At 36.5% G+C, this 23,552-nt stretch overlaps 4 protein-coding genes across 7 annotated transcripts; 2 read left to right on the top strand and 2 right to left on the bottom strand.

Moving 5' to 3' along the window:
• The first annotated feature begins 1,056 nt into the window (after positions 1-1,056).
• LOC113779603 (poly(U)-specific endoribonuclease-B) lies at positions 1,057-6,829 on the top strand. Of its 2 annotated transcripts, none has more exons than XM_027325247.1 (8): positions 1,057-1,277; positions 1,352-1,420; positions 1,523-1,591; positions 3,211-3,285; positions 3,380-3,442; positions 4,376-4,984; positions 5,682-5,753; positions 6,340-6,829. In XM_027325247.1, exons 1-8 carry the CDS (start codon positions 1,137-1,139, stop codon positions 6,571-6,573), a joined length of 1,332 nt encoding a protein of 443 aa, XP_027181048.1. In that variant the 5' UTR covers positions 1,057-1,136; the 3' UTR covers positions 6,574-6,829. The 2 variants fall into 2 exon arrangements, with proteins under 2 accessions (XP_027181048.1, XP_027181047.1); XM_027325246.1 differs by having other exon boundaries at positions 3,377-3,442.
• A 5,043-nt stretch (positions 6,830-11,872) lies between these two features.
• Positions 11,873-16,056, top strand: LOC113779015 (beta-amylase 3, chloroplastic). Its single transcript, XM_027324414.1, has 4 exons — positions 11,873-12,408; positions 12,958-13,168; positions 14,349-14,459; positions 14,930-16,056. Exons 1-4 carry the CDS (start codon positions 11,879-11,881, stop codon positions 15,719-15,721), a joined length of 1,644 nt encoding a protein of 547 aa, XP_027180215.1. The 5' UTR covers positions 11,873-11,878; the 3' UTR covers positions 15,722-16,056.
• LOC113779016 lies at positions 13,926-17,078 on the bottom strand. Of its 3 annotated transcripts, none has more exons than XM_027324418.1 (3): positions 16,946-17,078; positions 16,715-16,835; positions 13,926-14,095 (listed from the first exon to the last, which is right to left on the bottom strand). In XM_027324418.1, exons 1-2 carry the CDS (start codon positions 17,017-17,019, stop codon positions 16,721-16,723), a joined length of 189 nt encoding a protein of 62 aa, XP_027180219.1. In that variant the 5' UTR covers positions 17,020-17,078; the 3' UTR covers positions 13,926-14,095; positions 16,715-16,720. The 3 variants fall into 3 exon arrangements, with proteins under 3 accessions (XP_027180219.1, XP_027180218.1, XP_027180217.1); XM_027324417.1 differs by lacking the exon at positions 13,926-14,095 and adding an exon at positions 15,133-15,207; XM_027324416.1 differs by lacking the exon at positions 13,926-14,095 and adding an exon at positions 16,125-16,458.
• Positions 17,079-18,047: 969 nt separating this feature from the next.
• On the bottom strand, positions 18,048-23,291 carry LOC113781266 (probable serine/threonine-protein kinase PBL19). Its single transcript, XM_027327174.1, has 5 exons — positions 22,271-23,291; positions 20,474-20,734; positions 19,782-19,904; positions 18,718-19,203; positions 18,048-18,605 (listed from the first exon to the last, which is right to left on the bottom strand). The coding sequence occupies exons 1-5, from the start codon at positions 22,676-22,678 to the stop codon at positions 18,600-18,602; spliced, it is 1,284 nt and encodes a 427-aa protein (XP_027182975.1). The 5' UTR covers positions 22,679-23,291; the 3' UTR covers positions 18,048-18,599.
• Positions 23,292-23,552: the final 261 nt, after the last annotated feature.

Here is a 23,552-nt window from a genome sequence, read left to right as displayed (position 1 = left end):
CTTGTCCACGTAACCATGCATGCACCACTCCGTGCAACTAATTCGTGTGTGTGTGTGTGCGTGTTTTTTTTTTTTGGGTTGTGGATTTTTTGTTTTTGGGGGGGGGGGTGGGGGTGGGGCAGGGTGTTCTTTGGACATGATGGTTAATCTATAGGTATTGATTTCAAAGAGTTAATGAGATATATAATTATCCAGTTTAAATTATCAATCCAATCATGTATATATTTTTCCTTTCAACTAATTTATGTGTGTAGGGAGGTTATTACTCTTTCTTGTGGGAAAATAAAAACAAAAAGAATATAATACATATATTTGAGAACGTTGTTATTGTAAAAATAGGCTAAATTCTATAATCGATACTTTTTTGGTGTATTAATGACTTGTACAAATTTGAAATGAAAAGTCTCTCAAAATAAACTTTCAATGGTCAAGAATATCCAAATATATCCAATATTCATTTGTTTGTATAAATTGTGATTTGGTGCTTGCATGTATTATTTGGAACAATTATCACTCCAAATCCATCAAATAACTTGTGTAAGGTATGAATTTGAAATGAAATGGTTCGAATTTGAAATAAAAAATTAACTTCTCTCGAAAACAAACTTTCAATGCCCAAGAACATGCAAATATATAAAGTATAAAATTGGGATCAATTATATGTAAATGAAAATGCATACATTTCGTTCATTTTATTCGTATAATTTGTAATTTAGATTTTTACATGATTTGTTTTGGACTTGTCATTATTCCAAATTCATCAATGATTGGATTGTAGTTTTCTATCCAAACATTTTTACATTTTTCGTAAATATATTTTCTAATCACCTTTTACGTCAGATAATATCAAACTGTCACACTATTTTTTTTTGACGAAAAATAAGAATCCAAACAAGCTTATTATTTTGTTTCAAACTCCGCTGTCGGCAGGGGAACACGAAAAAAAATCCCCAAAACTAACAAATTTTACTTGATTGCCATTACCCGCCTCATCAGCTTCAACTCTTTAACTGCATTCAACGACCACTATAAAATATCTCCAATAAAGTAGTCAAACTCTACACTGAAAATCAGTTCTCCACATCCCATCGAACATACAGAAAGTATCTCTCTCAACACTTATCTACAGAGCAGTAATGGAAGGCCTAGTTAAGGGATTGATCAATGCAGTTTTGGGTGGTGATGAAGATAACGCAGAAAGAAGAGAAGGTCAGGGGCACCACCCTCAATCTCAGTCTCATGATGTTGAACAGCAGTCGAGATCCTCCTGGGCTCAGGTTTGTTGAAAAAGAGATTCTTTCTATTTTGTTATTAATCCATCTGTGTTAAATTTAGGTTCTAAATGGAGCAGGTGGTCTCTGGGGATAATGATGATGAAGGGTATAGCAGGGATCATGGTAGAAATGAGTATAATAGACAGGTTAAAGACTTTGATCCTGTGAACCCTTTTTTTTCGGGTTTTAGCGGAACTATATATAAAAATCTGATTTTTACTTTTGGGTATTTTAATTTTGGATGGTAGGAAGGGAATTATGGAAGAAATGAGGCGTGGGAATCAAGTGGATCGCGGCCAGCCATGAGACCCCAGAAGGTTAATTGTTTAATTTTTTTTTGCTTAAGTTTTGCAGGCTTTGGTAGATGGTGATTTTCTGTGGGTTCTTGATTCTGCTTATATGGTTTAAGCTATTATTATCTATATAGTTGAATTTGGAGTATTTTCTTCGTGTGGTTAACGCATGTTTGGGAAAAACTTGATTTTGCTGGATTATTGATACATGAGCAAGATGATCTGCGCCTTGATTTATCTTATGTGGGGCTTAGGTGTTATTTACGTGAATATTCATATTTTTACTGGAATTTACAGAGGCATTGTTGATTTTTTTTTTTTTAATTTCTTTTTGAAGTTGGTTTTCTGAGAAATTGACTTCTAAAACTTCTACTGTTAGAACTCGATTCTTCCATCTTCTTTATCCGTTTCCATCTACTGTTATTTTTTTCTTCTTGCACTTCTCCCTGTCCTTCCCCTCCGTCTTTCTCCATTAATTCTATGCGCATACGAGAAGAGAACAATAATGTAGAAGAGCAACCATAAAAGCGCATCATGTGAGCTGCACCTCCTGCAGCACCTTTCCATCCCAATTATTCCCTCCTCACAACCACCACCAATAATCAATGTCAAACTAGCACCGTTGAGGTGCCTTAGTTCATTTTCTTTGTCAGCCAAATCCCTGGAGCTCAGAATTGTAATGATAAAGATATTAAAGTGGAGTGCTGGGAAAATTATTGTTGGTGTTGTGGGTTAGTCTGTCCTTACTGGGATCCAAAGCGCAGCAGCAGCAGAAGCAGCAGCCATTCGCGTCCTCATCATTGTGATCAGATGTAAGATAAAGCCAAGAAACACCAGCAGTAGCAGAAGAAGAGGAGGGACAATTCAAAATGACAAGAACAGATGAGTGCTGTGCAAGTGGGAGACCATAATACTAGAACTAGTTATAATAGCTTTGGCCTTGGTGGTTTTGCATCAAATTTGGATGTGGTGTTTCGTTGGAAGAGCTGGAGAATAGAATTGAGGAGTAGAGGGAGTTTGAGAAGAAAAGGAACAACAGTTGCACTTGAAGGAGAAAGAAACGCAGTTAGTAGACGCCAAAATGAATATTATAAGATGAATTTAAAGTCCATTTTTTTGGAAAGACGACAGTAAAATCCACAATATTTCTTTGATTTCCATAAAAATATCAGTATTCTGTAAAATGGCCCTGAGGTTTAGAGACCGAAAATAGTTTGATCCTTTTGTATACAATTTCTTGATTTATAGGCCAGCGAAATTGGACTCTATCTCAGTATTTCCGCATACAGTTTAATCGGCTGATTTCTTACAGCAAAGACTGATGAACTGTGGTGAATAAATCTCTTTTGTTTTGGTGAGGGCTTGAATTTTGAAATCCTTCTGTTGACAACTTCTTAATCTTTATGGTGGCATAAGATTCATGTATTAATTTTTTCACTTAGTAAAAGGCCTGGTTGGGCCTTGCAGGAAGTATCAAATGCATTGAATTTATGTCATTTTAACAAGAAAGAGAAGAGCATAAACTTTTCGATGCACAGACAAATGATAACTGCTTGTGCTGTTTTTCATATTACTTTGCAAAAACTGTCAATTTAGTCTGTCTTTTTTTTGGTAATTACTAATCTTAAATGTTATAATTGCAGGCCACTTGGCAGGATAATGAGAGAAATGATGAGCGTAGACAAGATAATTACGACCAGAGCCAGTGGAATCAACAGGTTCAGTTTGCATGTGTAATTTTCCTTTTTTGTTTTTCTGATTAAGAAAAGCTTGGTGCTGAAGGGAACTGGTTTCATGGAACTTGTACAGCAGGGAGGAGAAAGCAAAGATGGTTGGGAAACTGTCCATAAAAAGCCTTCAAAAAGACACCAAAAGGTATTATCTTTTTGCCTGGTGTGCATTACATGACATGTATCATTCATGCTTTTCCCTTCTGCCCTGTTGAAGGATTTTTATTTATAGTTGAACTGCAATACTCAACAACTAGAGTTCCATCATAATCTTTTTGAACACAAACCTAGGCTTTTTTTTCTTTTAAGTTGACGAACACAAGCATGTTAAGATAAGAGGGGCAGGAATTTGTACTTAAAATTGTTGAGAATAAATAATTTATTTCCAATGTGATACATTGAAAACAGAAGATAGATTGCATTTACTTGCTTGAGTTGTGATGTCAGGGCAGCAGCAGCATTTTCCTTTTACACTTAGTAGGTGAATTCTAGTTTTACTCCCGCTCCTGCCACACCATCCTCCTTTTTTGGCGGTAGTCCAAGTGTACACCCTGTTTCGTCTTTGACAATTTTGATCCTCAATGGTCGGGACAAAATTTGCATTATATCCTGTATAGTTCAATGTCGACATGTTCATTCACTCATGATATTGACATCATATTATCTGGTTGACTTCATAAAACTTCGTAAATTGGGAGATCAAAAGTTGTTGTTGCTTGAAAAGGAACACTTAGCATCAACTTTTTTATCCTATTTGGTGGTATTCTATCTGGTTGGTCTCATAAATATTTGTGTAACTATCTGTGCTTTTGACTTGTTAGCCTGCTGATACAATTGTATTTGATCCATTGATCTTCTGTTATTTCTAGCATTCTCATGTCAAACTAGATTGGCAATTTAAGGCATTGTGAGTCTAACCTTTTAATCCCCTTGACAGTCTTTTCTATATGAGCTTCCTGTATATATGTGATGCATTAATTCTGTATGTCGCTTATTGCTGTTTCTAACTTTTTTTTTTTTGGTCAAAATATTGCTGTGTCTATCTGAATAGAACATTTGACTTAAAAAATGGAGGCAGGTACACATGGATCACTGGGACAACTATAAACGCCCTCCTGAAGAACAAACTTACTCTAATGAGGTTGAATACAGAAGTCACATGGAGCCCTCAGAAGAAGAACTGAGAGATCTATCTAAAGCTTGTAACAAGCTCTGGGAACTGGATTTAAACCGTTTGACACCAGGCAAGGACTATGAAATTGATATTGGTGAAGGAAAGAAGGTTTACCAAAAAGGAGATTGTGCAGAAGGAAGCCTATTTTCCTGGGTGAATGAAGATATATTTAAGAGGCCTACTTTTTCTCGCTTTTGTTCTCTTTTAGATAACTACAACCCACATGAAGGGTACAAGGAAAATGTGACATCTCAAGAGAAGCAGGAGCAAACAGCATTTATAGAAGAAATCAGTAGAACTGCACCAATCAAATATCTCTACAATTATCTCATATCAAAGGGCATTGTGTCCCATAACTATGAGGAGTTCAAGAGAGTGATGACTAGTCTCTGGTTTGACCTTTACAACCGAGGTGGTACCCATGGTTCTTCTTCAGCTTTTGAGCATGTTTTTGTTGGAGAAATCAAGCAACGTGGAGAGCAAGAAGTGTCTGGATTCCACAACTGGCTTCAGGTGCATATCGTGTTTCTGTAATCATAAAACTGTTTCTAATCATTCCAAATGGATTCTTCTATCCATCTATTACTATATAATATAATCGTGTTTCTTCCTTTTTCTGTAACACCTAACATACCCTTAATGAAATTATTACATGCCTAAAACACCCTTAACTTCTTTTACTCTTAATAACTTACTGTACTAATTGAGTTATTGTGAACTAGTATAAACTATATAAGTATCATCTGAAAAGAGTAATGACTAAAAAAAATGTTACCCTTTTTATTGTGATAAGGTGGGATATGATATTTTAAATGGAAATTCAAGAACTCACTAACAAAATTCTAACCCGATGAAAAGGACATTTGATTTGGCAAGAGGAGCTGTGAAGGTAATGTTGCAGTTTGATATGTTTTGGATGCAAATAAACTGCATTCTCCTAGTTTCAATTAAATAGATTCTGGTCAACAAACACTCTGCATCACATGGATGCTTCTTCGAATTGACTAAGATCACATCTTTGGTAAACCATATGCACATTAGTACTTTGGAGACAGCATTAATTGCAGTAGTTGTTGGCACGGTTAGGACCTTATTAGCCTTTGTTATTTTCAGTTGTAACCATTTTCTTTCTACCAATGTTCTCATTAATTATTGAATGCGTTTCATTGGTACTTTACAAAGATGTCAATCTGTTTCATTTTGTCTGCAGTTTTATCTTGAAGAAGCAAAGGGGAGGGTGGATTATCAAGGTTATATTCTTCCTCGAAGGCATGGACAGTTTGTAAGTGATTCATTTACATTCATGCTGCAGTGGATAGGAAATAGCAATTTTGGGACATATTTGGAATCTTATAGTGCAAACTTCCCCTTGTTTCATTATTGGTCAATTTTTGGGTAATGATGGTTAGCATTCTTTCTGGATTCTCTGTTGAATTATAACTTAACATATTTTTCCTCTTAATACTGTTCATCACTTCAGCGTTCAAGCAATGTGTCTCAAATTCATTGATCAATGGAATCCCAAATCAGATAAAAGATGCTTATTCCTTTTTCTTTCCTCTCTTTCAAATAAAAAAAAAAAAAAAAAAAGAGCAACTCTAGTGCTGATGTGGGCAAACCAGCTGATGATGCCAGGATGGGTTTTATAGGACTATCCATCTAATTGAGAATGAGAAAGAACCTCAGCTAATATGTGAAATGCATGTATTGGTAAATAGGGAGTTTAGATTATTCTCAAACATACTAGTTTTATGGTGTATGAGAAACATAGTAGTCATTTAGCCTAATTTTATCATGGCTTTGGGTTTTCAGTCTTCGCTTATTCCATGCGATACACTTGAAACTTAGATCCTTTGTATACATTGCAGCCTGACTCCGAGACCCAGTTACTCACAATTCAGTTTGAATGGAACGGTGTTCTGAAATCTGTTTCAAGCTGTTTGGTAGGAGTGAGTCCTGAGTTTGAAGTTGCGCTTTATACTCTATGTTTCTTTGTGGGTGGAGAAGATAATCAAGTTGAGCTTGGTCCATATCCTGTCAATGTGAAGTGCTATCGTTTGGGGAACAAACTCGGTTCTGCTTTCCCAATTGCAGACTCTTGAAGAGAAAAGTAAAAAGTGGATGCTGTACTTGTTAACCTGAATTATTTTGTTAAATTGAATGGATTCTAAAACACTAAGCAGCACTCAGGATATTTATCATAATGGAGCTGTATGATTGTGACATTTACGAATGGTACTATCCCTACTGGAAGATACGTAGTATGAGATATCTGTAAACAGACAGGCCACCTTTGGTTTTGTTTTTATATTATCCGTCTCTGTTGCAATATATAAGTTCACATTCCATTACAGTTTAGAGGAGAACTCCTCTTGTTCTTCATGTCAGTGTTGGAGAGGAAAAATCAAATGCTTATACTTTTCCCCATGAGCATTGATTCATCCCCTGGAAACATTTTTTCGCAGGACCTGCTGCATCTCAATGCTGAAGTTTGGTATGAATGCCTAATCTTTGTGTTTATGTCTGATGTTTAAGGCATTCATCCTGGCAATTTTAGGAAGAATGTAACGTAAGTAACTTTCTCGTGCAGTTGTGCGAATCTTCACTCTCTTGTATATCAAATTCAAACCTCAAAGTGCTTAAATCAATCATAATTTTGTTTATAGTTTATTGGAATGGACTTGTCACAAGAACTTTCATATCATGAGACAGACTTGATTCAAGAATACATGGAAAGAACCCCAGCACATGCACAAGAATGGACCTGTTTTACCCCATTCATGCAGCGATTGGTAACAAAGACGACGAAAACAGCTAGCAATTTATATTCAGCAGGTTCATTTCTCCTTGGCTTCCACAGACAAGAAGATGTAAATGTGCTTGCAAGCATTTGCTGGACACGCTTTAGACAGAAGTCAGTGACCAAGCGTGACTCATAGTATCCAGATTCCACGCCTTCTTGTGTATTGCCCTCGAAGGCGCGGATAGATTAATTTGTGCTTAATCCACATTGCTTGCACGTTAATTATAGGTGCTTGCACGTTAATCATAGGTGCTTTCATTTTCACCTTTTCTACGTTGAGAAAAGATCACATCAAGGAAAGAGGAAGGGCCAGCGGAAGCTTGTGGGAGTTAAAAGTGATTACGTTTCTGCAGACTCAGGAGCCACAAGATTTGGTGAGAATGGCCACCAAACCTTGCTTTTTACAAGTAGCCAGCAAGGACCATTGCAATAATATGAACCGTTTCGCTGAAAAAAATGATTGGTTTTTTGGCAGTTTTAGCTAGTGTGAAAAGCACAAGAACGTGCCTAATTCAAAAGGGATCATAGAATTTCAACTGGACTTTCTTGTCCTGAGGAAATCAAAAGAGTACGGAATCAAACCGACCATGAAAGAAAATATCAAATCTGAAATGGAAATGTACATATCCAATGACGTGTGTTCAGCTCCCATTTGAGTTGAAAATGAACCAAAGAAGAAATGAACAAGAGCCAAGAAACTTACTGTGGTCCAGCAAATTTTTTCTGTACGAGTGATTCCAAGTTCCAACATACCAAGGCATCATTGGTCACAAGATCGCCTATTTAGGAGTTAAACAGCAAATTGCAATTTTTGATCCTGACATCTCCAATCCCTTCATCTAGATGTTTTTACCACTCACTCTTATGTATTGTGTAGTGCCAAAAATTGGTGTAGCAATCTCCATTCATTCCACAAATACGGTCCTGAAGTTTGATTCTCACGTTTCTGTCCCTTGTCTAGATGTTTACCAGTGACTCTACTCTAGTACATTTCCTAAATATGGTCCTAAAAGTGCATGAAGATCAAAAAGAAAATGGATAAGATTTAAGGCCGTCCACAAGAGCCACTTGGGAGCCAAACTATCAACGTCTGCAGCAGCTGGAGATTTGGTATTTTCTCAGCAGCAAAAGGACCAACATGCTAAAGATTCTTGTCTATATTCAATACGTAGTACACTTTCTTAGATGGCATTGGACGGCATGGGAAATAAATCGCAAGATATAACCAATGAGAAAAGGGATGGATACCTACCTACTCTCCCTTTCAAGAAAGAGTATGGACAAAGGCACCTATAATAATTACTAGAATTAGAGACTTCAAATTCCGATCAGTATCTAAATTTTAAAATTTCCTTTGAAAGAAAACTATAAATTTCAAAGATAAAATGAAATTCAAATGTATTTAGAGTTTAAAAAATGTCATATAAGTGATAGGTTGTACTTACATACGAGTTTTTAGTCATTAAAAAAAAAAAAGGAATTTTTAGTCAAAATTAATCTCTTTTTTTTTTGGCTGCAATATAAAGTAACAAGATTCAACATTTTATCTAAAATTTTTCTTACCCACAAATTATATGACAATATATTTAAAAACTTAACACATATACAAAGAAAGCGTATTTTGAAAGAGGACAAAAAATAAAAAAAAAGTTAAAATTATTATAAATTAGTGAATTTAATGTATAAAAAATTCTTACAAAAAAAATGCTATGCGAATCTGATTGGATATCCGCGGATCACAAAAAATGATACCCAAATCCGACTCGCATTACTCCTTGATCCGGACGTGATTTGACGGCATACGATCCGCCAGATTGGATATCCGTTAATTCGAATCGAATCACTGGGTTTTTCCGACCACTAGATCATCAAAGATGCCCATCCCTACCTCTGTCTTGTTTTTCCTTTTCTTGTTTTGGTTGTTAATACGTGCACATTTAGATTGAAAAAATTGATCTTTTCCACCCGAAAAGGAGGAAACTTGACCACCCACGCCATGGTCTTTTTGCCCCTATGTAGTTTATCAACAATTTTTGCAAAAATTCAATAACTATCCACATTTGAAACCACCAATTTACAGTATAAAAGCCAAAGATCCTATGATCATGCCTGTGTGCCTTTTCGAGTGTGAATTCTACTAACTGCAGCCAACTTTGTGCTTAGGCCTTGAGATTTCTCCCTTCCAAGTCTTGCTTCAAACCTGACAATTCAAGCACAAATAGAACCCAAAACATGAATGTTTATCTCAAAACTAAATAGATGTTTATGCTTTTCGTTCTTTTTACTTTCAAACAATGAAACTGTGGAATCTATCACCACTCTTGCAAATTTCTTCCATAAACAAAAAATTTCCCTGCACTAATCAAGCAGCAGACAAACAAGGATGATCCGTTTTGCCCCATCAAGTTGATTATAAGTATCGTGATCATGGTTCAAAGCAGTCGTGGTTGCGGTCGCGGCCTGAATCGTTCCACATCGGTCTCGGCATATCGGTCGTGGTCTCGGCGAGACGCGAATTTTTGAAATATTTAATATTCTAAAAATTGTAAAAAAATATGGTAAACAAAAATAATTAAAAAATTAGTAAAAAAAATAAAAATTCGAGTTGAATGACTCGGTGTGACTCGGTCGTTTCAACCCTTCACGGTGACGTTTCGGCGAGTTAAATATCTTGGTATCGTTTCATCACGGTATCGTATCGATAAGAGCCAAGACGGTGACTCGGTCTCGGCCGAGTCTTCGAACCATGAATTCGTGATATGGTGACTCAGCTGCTGAGTGGATAAACTCTGCATGTATGGGATGGCGTCTCCAAGAAACTGAAGTTACCAAACTTTGTTGCAACCACAAATACAGCTTCAAAGAAGCATCTTTTGTACGTTCTTATCCTAAAACAACTTCAAAAGTAGGAAATTTTCGAAGCAACTCGACATTTTTTGTCATCCACACGTTAACACAGAAACACAGGCTCTGGTACGTATAAGCCACTGAGAAAACAAGCAAGTAGGGGGGGAACCATGTGGGGTTTGCTTGACAGCGACCATAAGTTTGCAAGAACAAGTGGTAAATAATCTTTTCTGAACCTACCAATTAGCAATGCAAGCAACTACTTTCTTAACCGGCCTGCTGTCTCTGGACTCCATTATCTCAAACAGGAGATAGAAGAAGTTCATCATAAAAGAGAATACAAACCACAGTTTTAAGCGAAGTCAAGACAAAAATCTGAACTGGGAAAAAATGATGAATATTCTTGATGTCGTAAATCTAATCGACACGATTAAAGTGGGTCACTACAAGTCAGATTTCTCCATTTGAAGCTCAAACTAGGTGAGCAGAAAATAGGGAGAGGAGGAAGCAAAGCTTAAGGTGATGCAAAGACCACAAGGCATAATATGTATTTAGCTAAGGTTTATCCATTCGATTTCTATAGCAACCAAAATAGCATCGATAGCCTCTGCTCAAGTAAAATTACCATCACGCACAAAATACGGCTTTGATTAGGACAGATACATTTAACATGGCGGCTGAAGTTCATAATATTCAAGAAGGGCATCACTTGACAGAAGATATTCTCAGATCAATAAATGAATTAACAAGCAGTACCGTCATTAACTAAACTTTTTGTTGAACAAGTTTGCACGACATTTTCATCGGAACAAACAATCACTCCTCCGCATGGATGGCAGCTTCCATGTAGTTAGGAGTGTCAATGGGTTGGTTCGAGCCGAAATTAAAAATTTTAGATCCGGATCCAGACTCATTTTTATGTAGTAGATTCAGACTCGATCCGTATATCCGACGGGTCTTAATCTTAGAGTCTCGGAACCGGATCTCGAATCGGGTCTGGATTTACCTGGAAAGAAAAGGTCCAAATTTAAACATTCCAAAATTAAATCCAAAACCAATCAAATTACAAAACTGAATCACAAATAACTCATAATAATCAATTCAAAACTAACCACAAATCAATTTACAAAGTTATTACTAAATTATTAATTTGGTAAAAGAATGTATTCAGAAATATTTATATATTATAATTATTAATATATTGTCTAGATCCGAGTTGTAGCAAAATCCTATATTCCGTATCCGATTCATTTTCTGTTAGAGTAAATGGGTTCTGATTCGGGTATTGAAATTATTTTTCAATCCAAATCCAGAAAAATATATCGAATTCGGGTTGGGTCCAAGTCCAAACCCGACCCGACCCGTTGACACCCCTGCATGTAGCTGCTTCCCCTTTTAATTAGCAGATGATTGTACACTTCACATGTAAACATAAATTTAACACCTATAACATTCTTTCATTCCTATTCATTGCTAAACCATGAATTTAGTACCTAAAACATTCTTTCGTTCTTAGTCGTTGCCATGTTTTTACCCTGTGCAAGTAATATCAATTCAAAGAACACGTGTGAGTGTCCAAAGAAAGACTTTGAAAAGGGGAGCTGACGTGTTTTGATCTTCTGCACTTTTTTCCATTTGGAAACAGAGCCCGCCAACGTTGTCTTCTTCATAAACTCAAACCTGACTCTCTCTTTATAAATTAACGCTTGCGGCCCTTATCCGTTCCCCACTTCTCTTTTCTATACACCTACTCAAAAATGGCTCTGACACTTCGTTCTTCAACTTCTTTTATCAACTTTAAAGACAGCAGCAGTCTAAAAACTCCAGATGATTACAGTGGCATGGTCTGTTTTGCCCAGATCAGGCCAACATGCCGCCTCCGGGCGAGGAATTCAATGCAAGAAGCTCCAATCTCACGTGAGAGACCCTCACTGCTCGAAGGGAGAAAAAATGAGCAGGGAGAGAAACTTCATGGTTTACCAGCTCCTCATAGCCAAAACGGTTCAAGGGTACCTGTTTTTGTGATGCTACCACTTGATACCGTATCAGTTGGTGGGAACTTGAGCAAGCCAAGAGCGATGAATGCTAGTTTGATGGCTTTGAAAAGTGCAGGAGTTGAAGGAGTAATGGTTGATGCTTGGTGGGGATTGGTAGAGAAAGATGGACCCTTGAAATATAACTGGGAAGGTTATGCCGAGCTTGTGAATATGGTTCAAAACCATGGCTTGAAGCTGCAAGTTGTTATGTCTTTCCATCAATGCGGAGGGAACGTTGGCGATTCTTGCAGGTACCTTTTCATCCGCTAAACTTTAGATTTTTAGGCGATTGATACATATTATACCCTGAAAGTAGTCAGGTTAAATTGCCCCCAAGCACCAACTTGCCATTTAATTCCGGTTTAGGCTTTCCTATGTCTTTGCTTTATTTGACTTCTGTGGTCTAGGATCTATTTTATCAGTTCCAGCTTGTAGAACATGAATAAACAACCATCTTTGTAACTCACATTTCTTGCCGGTAAAGCATACCATAGGAGATCTAGCAATCTTGTGGGGTTATAACAATAACTATGAAGAGTGTTTTAGGTTTCTCATTTGAAAGCAAGAACCTTCCAAGAGGTCGACATGAGATTTTTGCTTTAGCTGTAATTTAGGATGTTTTATCTTCCACCTGAAGATGTCTCTACTCATTGAAGGGGCCCTGTAAATCTTCAATTTTCTCTGCTAATTGTATTCAGAACCTATATCCATACTTCCTTGCTATATTGCAGTACTATCTTCATCTTAAAAGACAACTTTTTCTGTACCTTTACTGTAAATTATGGTCATCAATTTTGTAGCATCCCCTTACCCCCATGGGTGCTCGAAGAAATGAGCAAGAATCCCAACCTTGTCTACACAGATAGATCAGGCCGAAGGAATCCTGAGTACATCTCACTGGGCTGTGATTCTTTACCACTGCTCAGAGGCAGAACACCAATTCAGGTCTACTCAGACTACATGATGAGCTTCAGAGACAGATTCAAAGATTACTTGGGGGAAGTCATAATGGTAAGGCTTTTATTTTCTAGACTACTTTACCTAACATTTTTAACTTGGATATATTGCAGTCATTTATATAAATATCTCAAAGAGGAAAAGATTCAATATAAGATATAGAAATGTGTTATGAAACTCGAAACCACAAAAGACACTATACTTGTAAGATCCCTGTAATATTAAGAAAAGCTTCTGAATAAATGGGTTTAAAGGGAAGGAAATGGCTCTGCAAACAGAGAACAGGGAGCAAATTAGATACAAAACCATGGCCAGATTTGCACATAATTGTCTCCTCTCTCTGGGAAACACTCTCTCCCTCCCATTAATCCTGTCACATTTCATGTCATGGCAAACCACACAATCCGTAACACCGTGCAAAATATCCATGACAATATTTTTTATCACATAAAATACCTCTCACATTTCACCACAAAGGGCAAATTGAAACATTTAACTCTTTGAAGTTTCTGTTAAGTTCCAAAAGGAAGGGTACATAGCATTTTGGACAAGGAGTACATGGCAAGAGATCCAAATCCTCGTTCATAGTTGAAGCAAGTGATTGCCAAGAATGCTTCCAAAAGGGAGATATTAATAGCTACGAATAAAATCCAAAAGGGAGAGAGTAATAGCTACGAATAAAAGTAAAGCGCAGCAAAGGCCAAATAATTCCTTGCAATATGCATGTGCAAAAGAATTTGAGAACCTATCAACTCTTACATAAGCAATCTTGTAAAGAGAACATGATTATTACATTGAGACCGAAAATATGTACATGTTCAACTAATGATTATATACATTAGTCTCAAATATTCAAAAAAACTCTATTCAACTAATTAAAAACAACCATCTGTAAGAAACTATATTGTGCTACCCGCAACAATTGCTCCGGTTCTGTTTGGGTGATTGTTTGCCCTATCTTCACTTTCACTGCTTCTGGCTCTGGTTGGAGGCAGAAGGAACTTGAAACAATATCAATGAAGTGACAAGGCATGAATACTAAAAAATACATAAAACTAGTCTTTAGGTACCACAAAATCACATATGATGGACCACTTAAAAGGTTTTAACCATGCCAACCATGCCTAAAATATCTCCTAAACGGACCACCATATATTCCTATCCTTTTAACAGTCGTACATAAAGAAGCTCCTACCATCATCTATACAAATGAAATTTTGTTTCTTCATTGCAGGAGATTCAGGTGGGAATGGGGCCTTGTGGAGAGCTAAGATACCCATCCTATCCAGAAAGCAATGGAACATGGAGATTTCCTGGAATTGGAGAATTTCAATGCAATGACAAGGTACGCCCAAACTTAATTTTCTGAAGTGAAATTGAACCGACCGCCCTAACTTCCATCATATTGATATAGATCACCTTTGTGTTCTTCATAGCTATGCTAGTCCCTATCACTGTTATGACTTAGTGATTCTATCAGAACTCTCATATTCTTGACTTAGAATAGCCTCTCCCCTCTGTTGTCTCAACAATGATGATATTGAGACCACAACAATTTGAGTTGAGAGGTAAACATAATATAAAAATCTCATGGTAGCCTGTAATCATGACAAAACTCAGGGGAAATTAGTTCAACCGACCCATTTTCTAATACTCGAGTGAAATTTTAGACATGTTCAATCTGCCAGATAAACAAGAATTTTTTCTAATGAGCATTATGTGTTTACATAATCAAAATTCAGCCTCTATCAGAATACTATATAAAGCCGATTCTAGTTTCATTTTTTCACGAAAACATATTTATTTCCAAAACAGTACATGAAATCTTCACTGGAAGCATCAGCAGAGGCAATTGGAAAGAAGGATTGGGGCAATGGAGGGCCTCATGATGCTGGCCACTATAACCAATTTCCCGAAGACACAGGGTTTTTCAGAAGGGATGGAACATGGAATAGTGAATATGGACACTTTTTCTTAGAATGGTATTCAACAAAGCTTCTCGAGCATGGAGACAGAATCCTGGCTGCAGCAGAAGGTATATTCCGAGGTACTGGAGCTAAACTGTCTGGAAAAGTAGCTGGAATACATTGGCACTACAAAACAAGATCACATGCAGCAGAATTAACAGCAGGATACTACAATACCAGGCATCGAGATGGCTACCTACCAATAGCAAATATGATGGGTAAGCATGGGGTTGTCTTCAACTTTACATGTATGGAAATGAAAGATGAGCAACAGCCTGAATATGCAAATTGCTCACCAGAAGGTTTAGTCAGGCAAATAAAGATGGCAACTAGAACAGCTGGAATAGAACTTGCAGGAGAAAATGCCCTTGAGAGACATGATGCTGGAGCTTATGCCCAGGTATTGGCAACAAGTAGATCAGATGCAGGAAATGGATTGAGTGCCTTCACATACTTAAGAATGAATAAGCATTTATTCGAACCAAACAACTGGCAAAATTTGGTGGAGTTTGTCAAAAGCATGTCTGAAGGTGGTAGACACACAAGGCTTCCAGAGAGTGATACAAGCAGGACAGAGTTATACGTGGGATTTATCAAAGGAAAAAGTGAGCAGAAAATTAATGAGGCTGCCCTTGTATAAAGCGACATGGACATAGAACTTTTACATTCCAGAGCAATAAAGATATAAGAGAAAATATAGGAGATGAGAAGAAATCATACATTCTGTACTTATCATACTACAAGGTAGACCAACAGAAGAAAACTAAATCCATATAAATTTAGAGCTCTGAAAATCCATCATGATAGCTAGACTTCATATGGTGGAGGGAAGCTAAAGAGCTTGTTAAGTAATGGGTATTAGACCTCCATGTCCTTGATGCAGTGTAATTTAGCAACATCACTTGAAGATCAGCCATGGATTCATATTACGACAATGCACTATACATCTCCAATCCAAGTTCTTTACCTTTTTAATTTGTGAGATTTATCCAGTTTCTGGCTCTTGCTTTTGCACTTTGGTGTCATTATATTTCATCAGAAACTACCAAAAAACTAAATTAATACATTATCATCCCATACTGGAAAATCACGCCTGTAGAAACGCTTACAAGTTATTACAATACTTTTCTTCCAGAAAAGTACATCACAATCAGTTTAACATACCAAAATGTCAACCTATATGCCAAACATACAGCAATTATATGCAGCAAAAGTTTGCTCCTCGTCCAAAACTAACTTGCCAGCCCAGGAAGCATACATTGAGAGCTTTTGATTGAGGTCCAAATACCTTCAGCATGGACTCTACTCCAATCCAAGAAGGACATTTCGACCCATGACTTTGTTGCAAGTTCGAGTAAGACTACCGTCTTTTAACACCTACAAAAACTATTATACTCAGAATCTACACTAGACCAAGTAAAGAACAACCTTGATTTAGCCCCATAGATAAAAAAAAATTATTACTTTTTCCAATATACATAAAAAAAAAAAAAAAGAAATCTAATTTACTCCAATCCTATATTATATTGACAAAATCCCAATGCAGACAATATCTAAAAAATCGTATTTTTATTCCAGCACACAACTACAAAATAAAAATTGCTGGCAAAATTTTGTGCTTGTGATGAATTACCGGATATTAGGAATCCGCCGGAGGAGGAGAAGAGGGATGTTCGGAGTTGGAGCGTCGGAGGCCTTCAATCAAATCGTTGAGTTCCTTTCGAGCTGACTCTCTTCCGAACATAAATCCATACCTGCAGAAGGAACTCGTTATGGATTACAAAAAAATTGAAACTTTGTTATTGAAAATAAAAAAAAAAAAGTAACAAATAAGAGTAAAGGGGGTAATGATGGTGGGCGGTACCAGCCGGAAACAGCAGAAAAAACGGCGGCGGTCGCAACTGTTTGTAACAGAGTAAAGCTCTTCTTGTTCTGCATTGGGGTCAGTGGGAAGCAGAATCCGGAAGCGGAGGGAAAGAAAGAACTGAGCGAGCCGATGACGAAGAACTGGGTTTATGACGCGGCAGGCTGCTTTTTTTTTTTTTTTTGTTTCCTCGTTTATCGTTTAATTGACTTTTTAGTTTTTATGGGATTGATTTTGTTTTTTAAAAATATTTTTTTTATTGAAAGGCCCGAACTCAAAACCTCTTATTTATATTTAAAATTAAAATAAATTACTTTGATTTGATTTGATTTTGTATTGTATTTTTTTAATTGGATAGGGTTTGCAAGAAAATTCTTATAATAACCTTTTTTTAATAAAGACATTTTATGAAATGATATGAAATTAGTTACGGAGGAAAAAAGATTTTGTAAAGCTGAAAGTAACTCTTACAATTACACGCAATTTTGGAGGAAAAAAGATTTTATGGGTTTTGTAAGATGATCACTAACTAAAAACTTCTCTTTTGAAAGAATTTATCTGTTTGGATTAGCTATTTTTAGGAATATTTTTAAAAAATTTTACTATAGCAGTATATATGAAAAATTTTTACTATAAAATTTTTTTAAAATATTTGATATATTGTATAGATGAAATATTTTTTTTAGTTATTGTGTATTACTGTAACATTGTATTTGAAAAACTTATTTTTGAAAAAATGACGAATTCAAACGGAACCAATATTCATTTGAAATATTGTTTATAATTTCAAAGGAAAAAAAGATTTTGAATTTTGAAATTCGAACACTAAATATAAACTTCTCTTTTGCAAGAATTTAGATATTCATTTGACAGAGCAATCTCTGCCATGCTTATTAGAAGATTTGTTATCAACTGATTTTCTTCCCCACGAAAAAACAAAAAGATAATTGTCGTTAATACATTAACACGATCCTTGAAGAAACCTATATTTTTTTTGAGGTAAATGACTCTTCGTAGTTATGACAAGGAATTACTTAGCCAATGACAATTGGTTACAAGCCAGTTATGCATGTTGCGTGGGCTAAAACAGAAGACAGAAAGGGAGAGCAGAAGAAGAAAGGAACGCATAAAAATGGCTGATGTACATGAATAGTTTGCGAAAATGGACAGGTAAAACTCATGCAGCAGAAAAAAACCTGACAAGTCGCTTATTAAATTCTGCAGGGGCCGAAAAAAATGCAGAAGAGAAACAAAAACCACAATCAGCTTGGCAAGAAACTCCAGCCTCTAGCAATTTAAAAGAATTTTACATGCACAGTAGTAACAGCATTATGGAATGCCACATCCCAAAAATAATGCATAATGGCCGATCCTGAAACTTTTCCTGCAGACAGAGTTTTGTATCCATCCTGGCACCATTCTTCCTTGAAGTCTGGAACTTTGCTTTCTCATTAAAACTTTTGTGCTCATCAGAAAAATAGAAATTCGAATCCGTATTTAGCAACTCCAAAAAATGTATGGATCCATCTTCTACAAAAATGCCAGATTCCAAACCCACGTGAGAAATTGAATAAACAGTGGGAATGTTCTCGTATTCGCATAACAGCTTGAATTACAACTCCATGTTCAAGTTGAGCAGGAGATCGATTAAGATTCAGGCCTGTAGCAGATATCAACACAAGAATAGTTAGCCAAAGAAGGTATAAAACCAAGTCAATTAGTTTTATCTTTAGCTCATATAAAGTTTCTATACAAAGCCAGGTTGAACTTACCTGAGCAGCATGGCTCATCTGTCTCATAGCTGTATTCACTCTCAATTTGTTGAATTGTTTATCTGTTGCAACCGGTTTACTTCTGGAGCTCGAAGGCTCGGGACCTATTGTATTTGAAGAACTTTCCTCTTCTGTGTCTTTTATAGCTTGCTGCAAGACCTCCACTACCTGAGTGATTGTTGGTCTATCTCTTGCATTCTTGTTCAGGCAGCTATCAGCTAGCTTTGCAATCCTCCTTGCAGCATTCAGAGAATATTTGTTTTGTAGACGAGGATCGATTATCATGCTGAATTTCCTACTGTCTGCTGGGAACTGTTTCACCCACTCCAACAGCTTCTGCTCCACCGCCGGGCGATTTCTCTCCAGAGCTCGCCTGCCCGTGAGGATCTCATAAAGTACGACCCCAAAACTATATATATCACTCCTGGTTGACAGATGGCCTTCTGTAACATATTCTGGGGCAGCATAACCATAAGTCCCGACAGGCTAATCACCAAAAAAGGTTCAGAAAACAACAATAAGAAGAAGAGATTCTGTACTACATACATAAATAAGTATCATCGCATGATTGCAGTTGTAGCAATGCTTTTGAGGAGGTGAACCAAACGCAACCAAAGAGATGAGTAAAAGTGCAAAAGACTTTTGAAATCTTTCACCAAAGCAAGATCATAGGCAGACGAATAACACAAAAAAAAAGGATGAAGAAAAAGTATATAAAATACAATGTGAGATTGTAAAAGAATGCATAATCCAAGTACACTAGGAAGGGAGTGAAAAATAGTGCTATATATGTAACATAAAGTTTCAAGATTCTCTCCACATTTATTGAACTAAAAAGAACTGAACCGAGCATTTTACCTCATCTTATACACAAAGAGCACTTAACCAAAATACATAGAAGTACAGTATTTTTTCCCAGCCATTTAAAAAAAAAAGGATACTGAATAGCTTTCAGATAGCAGCCTACTAATAGCAAAACTACCATAAAAATACCAACCAATCTGAAGGGTAAACACCAATTTAGAGTAAAACTGCAGTAAAAATCAAACTTCTATCATACATACCGCTGTAGATACATGACTTCTATCCCCTATTGGCCCTTCTCTTGCAAGCCCAAAGTCTGAAAGCTTTGGATTGAAGTTGTTGTCCAAAAGCACATTTGAAGACTTAAAATCTCGATAAATCACCTTCAAATTCATACAGGAACAATTAAGACGTGTAGTAACCTTTAGATGAAAAAAGTAACTATATAAATAAGGAAAAAGCACAATAAGGAAGTCTATTTGCCTGTGCTAACATGCATTAGCTAATCAGTGGATGTACACTTTCTGACTCTGCTACAACTTTTCACATTTTTAATCTTGTTTTAGAACTTTTTCTAAATTTGGATGCAATGAATGCAACTTTGAAAGAACTATAATAAAGAAGTAGACAAAGAAACCAGATTTAACAATCAGTGCGGAAGTGTGCCATGGACATGTTAATGGACCAGAAAAAGTACTAAAACAGGACAGAAACTTTGAGCATTGCAGAAAGTGATAATGAAAATAACTTGGAATTTCCAAGTCTTCCATTATATCTTAGAAAATCAAAATATCAGCACTTAGATAAAATCCTTCTTTGTTATTGATATGTTTTAACATGATAAAAGTAAAAAGGGGTAATTAAAATCTAACTGACATACTGATTTTTCTTTCTTTCCTGGAAGTCAACAATCACATCACTTGAATACAATTCAACAACCAAAAATTAGCACCTGTACTTCCAATCCCTCGTGTAAATAAGCCATCCCCTGAGCTGCCCCAAGAATAATATGTAGCCTTGTTCTCCAAGGAATGGCTGGCACATTCCTGTTGAAGAGATGATCCTCTAAGCTCTTCTGGGGCATGTACTCATACACCAATAACCTCTGAATCCCTCTTTCTCCATCTACAGCACAGTATCCCAAAAGCTTTACGAGGTTAGGGTGTTCCAAAACTCCAAGAAATTGAACCTCTGCCACCCACTCTTTATGCCCCTGCATGAAAGATGAATAATGAGAAACATTCTCCTGTAATGTAAGCCTTAAAGTTGAAACTTCATAGCAGCATTGAAACAAGTAATCATGAAATAACTCAACAATAAGGGCATAAGATGTACATTTTCAAGGTATAGATGAAGTCAGATAGTGTAATTCAGGTACTAATCATCTCCAACCAGTATAGCCTTGACCCAATAATCTGGTGTCTTGTTTTAATTCTTGTATGCTTGAAGTTCGGAGACTAGTGGTATAGGAATGTCAAACTCAGTCAAACAGGTCTATGAAACATTTGGATGTCCAAGCAAATGACAGTGTCGTCTGAAATAACAAGCTCAAGGCAATAGGTTGATATTAGAAAATCTAGTGTATGGACTGAATGTATGTTTTTTGGACATATGCTGAATCATACTGATGTTAGCATTCCACAAGGTGGATCTGAGTCGTGCTGGAAAAGCTAAAGATAAATAAGAGGTCCCCTTTCAGGGAAAAAAAAAAGGAGGAGGAATGTTTTGTACATCAGATAAGACTAGTAAAGAGAAAAAGGTACTCCTTGGTACAGCACCCCCTACTCCAATCCACAATGGAGAAGGTGAAGAAATGGGAGACCGTGGCCCATCCATTACAAAATTAATACACATTAAAGATCTTTAAGTTGAAATAAAAGTTGTCCATTACATTCGGACTCATATTTTACCAAAAACGAATGAATAATTTATACAGATGCTGGTCATCTCAGTAAGTGCAATCTTTACAGGAAACCACTTCCACTTCTAGGTACTATGAATTTCATTACCAGTAAGGGGCACTTTTAAAAGAATAGCAAGGACCATGACCAGCTCCTTCTACCAAATATTGTGGCAGGTCCAACCCAAAACGTGGAAAACTAATCAAAGTCCAAACTTTTAACCTGTTCTTGTACATGAAAGAGTACGAAAAAAGGGGGGGGGGGGGGGGCGGGGGGTGTGGAAGAAAAAAGAAAAAGAAAGAAAAAAGTGGTCACCAGTGTGGTATTTACAGCCGTCATACAACTACATGAAAACAACATCTTCCAAGGGGAATTATCAAATGAAGACACCCATTAAAATATTTAATTCATGTCCATATGTTGTAAAGTTTTCATTTAATTTTAGTTTACGAAATTGTGCAACCAAGACTTCCGTTGCCTAGAAAACGGACAGCTGATTATATATAGACGTAGTAGCCGTGTATCCTTTGACCCAAGTTAACTTGGATTAGTCTAACATTACCAAACATCACATAAAAGTAGTTGCCCCTTCCAGCAGCTCTCTGGCATCTTGTTTTCTAATACATTGCAACACATTTTTAAATTAAGTTTCAACTTTTGTTTATCTAAAAGTGCATTCATGCTATCTCATGTTTCCTAAATAGTATTCTTCGCCAATGAAACCAATTAACTACCAGACAGATGCAGAAGAATACAGAATTGATAATCCACCTATCACACAGCATAAGATGAGTATTTTACTCTAAATTTTGCAAAGAAGGAGTAAATTATAAAGCAGAAGCTGGTACCTGTAAGCCATATATGTTGAGCTTTTTTATAGCAACGACAATAGGATCACCCTTGCCATCAGGTGGCCTAATTTTCCCTTTATAAACACTCCCAAAACCACCTTCTCCAAGCCTCAACAATTTATTGAAATTATTAGTAGCTTCTCTGAGCTCTGATAGAGAAAACACTATCGAGTTGTGCTCTTTTTCTCTGTACATTTCTGGGATGCTCCTAGGCATTGAAGATGAGCCAGTGGACCTTGTTGGACGACTTGATGCTGAACTATTTGATTTACTTTTATTCCTTAATTCTGGTGCTGATCTCCCTTCCCTACCTGATCTTGATGACTTATCTTTGAATATGTAAAAACACTTCATCATTTTGGATAGTTCTTCACGAATTTGACTTAAACTGATCTTGATTCTCATCAAAGCATCTTCAATGGGGACTAAAACCAAAAGGGTAACGCCCCTTTTATACGCAAAACATATGAACAAGGTCACCAGGTTGAGATCATTCAAGAAAGTTCAGAACTTGTTTGGATATTGAAGAAAAAGAGATAGCTTAAAGGGGAATAAATGAATAAGCAGATAGTGTAAGAAATATGTTTCATATGTGAAAAAGGACGAGAAAATCCTCAAATACTACCCAATTTTGTATAATCCCGAGTGGGAATTCTTCCTAAACACAAACGGATGGCTGCAGAATATAATATGAAAAAAAAAGATTGGATTTTGGTTGTATGAGTATGAGTTTTGTGATTTGTGTGCTTTAGGTGTGGACAGAGCTTAGAGTAAGAGAGAGATAATCAGGCGAACTTTGATGGGGATGGAACTGAATAGCAGGAGAAGCAACAGGAAGGAAGAAAACAAAGAAAAGAAGAGAACCCCGATGAGAAAACTTGTTATATACTAAAAAAAAGAAGGAGAATTCAGCATAAATACTTCTACTAACACAAGATTTTAAAAAGAAAAATTGTGAAAATGAGGTGGTCAAATGTGGAAGCTCGAAGAAAGTTGAATTCCATGAGAAATTGAGCCTTGTGATAAAGATTTAACGTGTATGAAGAGAAAAGCAATTGAGGTATGGACACAAAGACAACCTGGTGGATAGGCGGTTAGTAGCAGTAGTACCATATACCATCACGTAAGCATCGCCAAAGATGATGACTTTGTTTGCCTTTTTTTTTGGAATAATTGCAGAAACCTCCTCTGAGATTTCTGACATTTGCACTGATCTCCCCCCTAGGTTTAGAAATTACATTCACCTCCCCTGAACACTAACAATTCGTTGCAGAAGTCC

This window comes from Coffea eugenioides, chromosome 8 (genome assembly GCF_003713205.1).
Source record: "Coffea eugenioides isolate CCC68of chromosome 8, Ceug_1.0, whole genome shotgun sequence".
Taxonomy (NCBI): domain Eukaryota; kingdom Viridiplantae; phylum Streptophyta; class Magnoliopsida; order Gentianales; family Rubiaceae; genus Coffea; species Coffea eugenioides.
Note: the sequence above shows the minus strand (reverse complement) of the source record. Positions and strands in the feature narration are given on the sequence as shown.

What these genes read in the sequence shown, in the direction of transcription:
- LOC113779603 (XM_027325246.1), top strand. Translation starts at nt 1,137, where the DNA reads ATGGAAGGCCTAGTTAAGGGATTGATCAATGCAGTTTTGGGTGGTGAT. An exon ending in CGAGATCCTCCTGGGCTCAG is followed by an intron (nt 1,278 to 1,351) that starts GTTTGTTGAAAA and finishes TAAATGGAGCAG; the next exon opens with GTGGTCTCTGGGGATAATGA. An exon ending in AGAGCCAGTGGAATCAACAG is followed by an intron (nt 3,286 to 3,376) that starts GTTCAGTTTGCA and finishes GAACTTGTACAG; the next exon opens with CAGGGAGGAGAAAGCAAAGA.
- LOC113781266 (XM_027327174.1), bottom strand. Translation starts at nt 22,678, where the DNA reads ATGAGAATCAAGATCAGTTTAAGTCAAATTCGTGAAGAACTATCCAAA. An exon ending in ACGAGGGATTGGAAGTACAG is followed by an intron (nt 19,905 to 20,473) that starts GTGCTAATTTTT and finishes ATGAATTTGAAG; the next exon opens with GTGATTTATCGAGATTTTAA. An exon ending in GAAGTCATGTATCTACAGCG is followed by an intron (nt 19,204 to 19,781) that starts GTATGTATGATA and finishes TTTGGTGATTAG; the next exon opens with CCTGTCGGGACTTATGGTTA.
- LOC113779016 (XM_027324418.1), bottom strand. Translation starts at nt 17,019, where the DNA reads ATGCAGAACAAGAAGAGCTTTACTCTGTTACAAACAGTTGCGACCGCC. An exon ending in TTTTCTGCTGTTTCCGGCTG is followed by an intron (nt 16,836 to 16,945) that starts GTACCGCCCACC and finishes TTCCTTCTGCAG; the next exon opens with GTATGGATTTATGTTCGGAA.
- LOC113779015 (XM_027324414.1), top strand. Translation starts at nt 11,879, where the DNA reads ATGGCTCTGACACTTCGTTCTTCAACTTCTTTTATCAACTTTAAAGAC. An exon ending in AACGTTGGCGATTCTTGCAG is followed by an intron (nt 12,409 to 12,957) that starts GTACCTTTTCAT and finishes TCAATTTTGTAG; the next exon opens with CATCCCCTTACCCCCATGGG. An exon ending in ACTTGGGGGAAGTCATAATG is followed by an intron (nt 13,169 to 14,348) that starts GTAAGGCTTTTA and finishes TCTTCATTGCAG; the next exon opens with GAGATTCAGGTGGGAATGGG.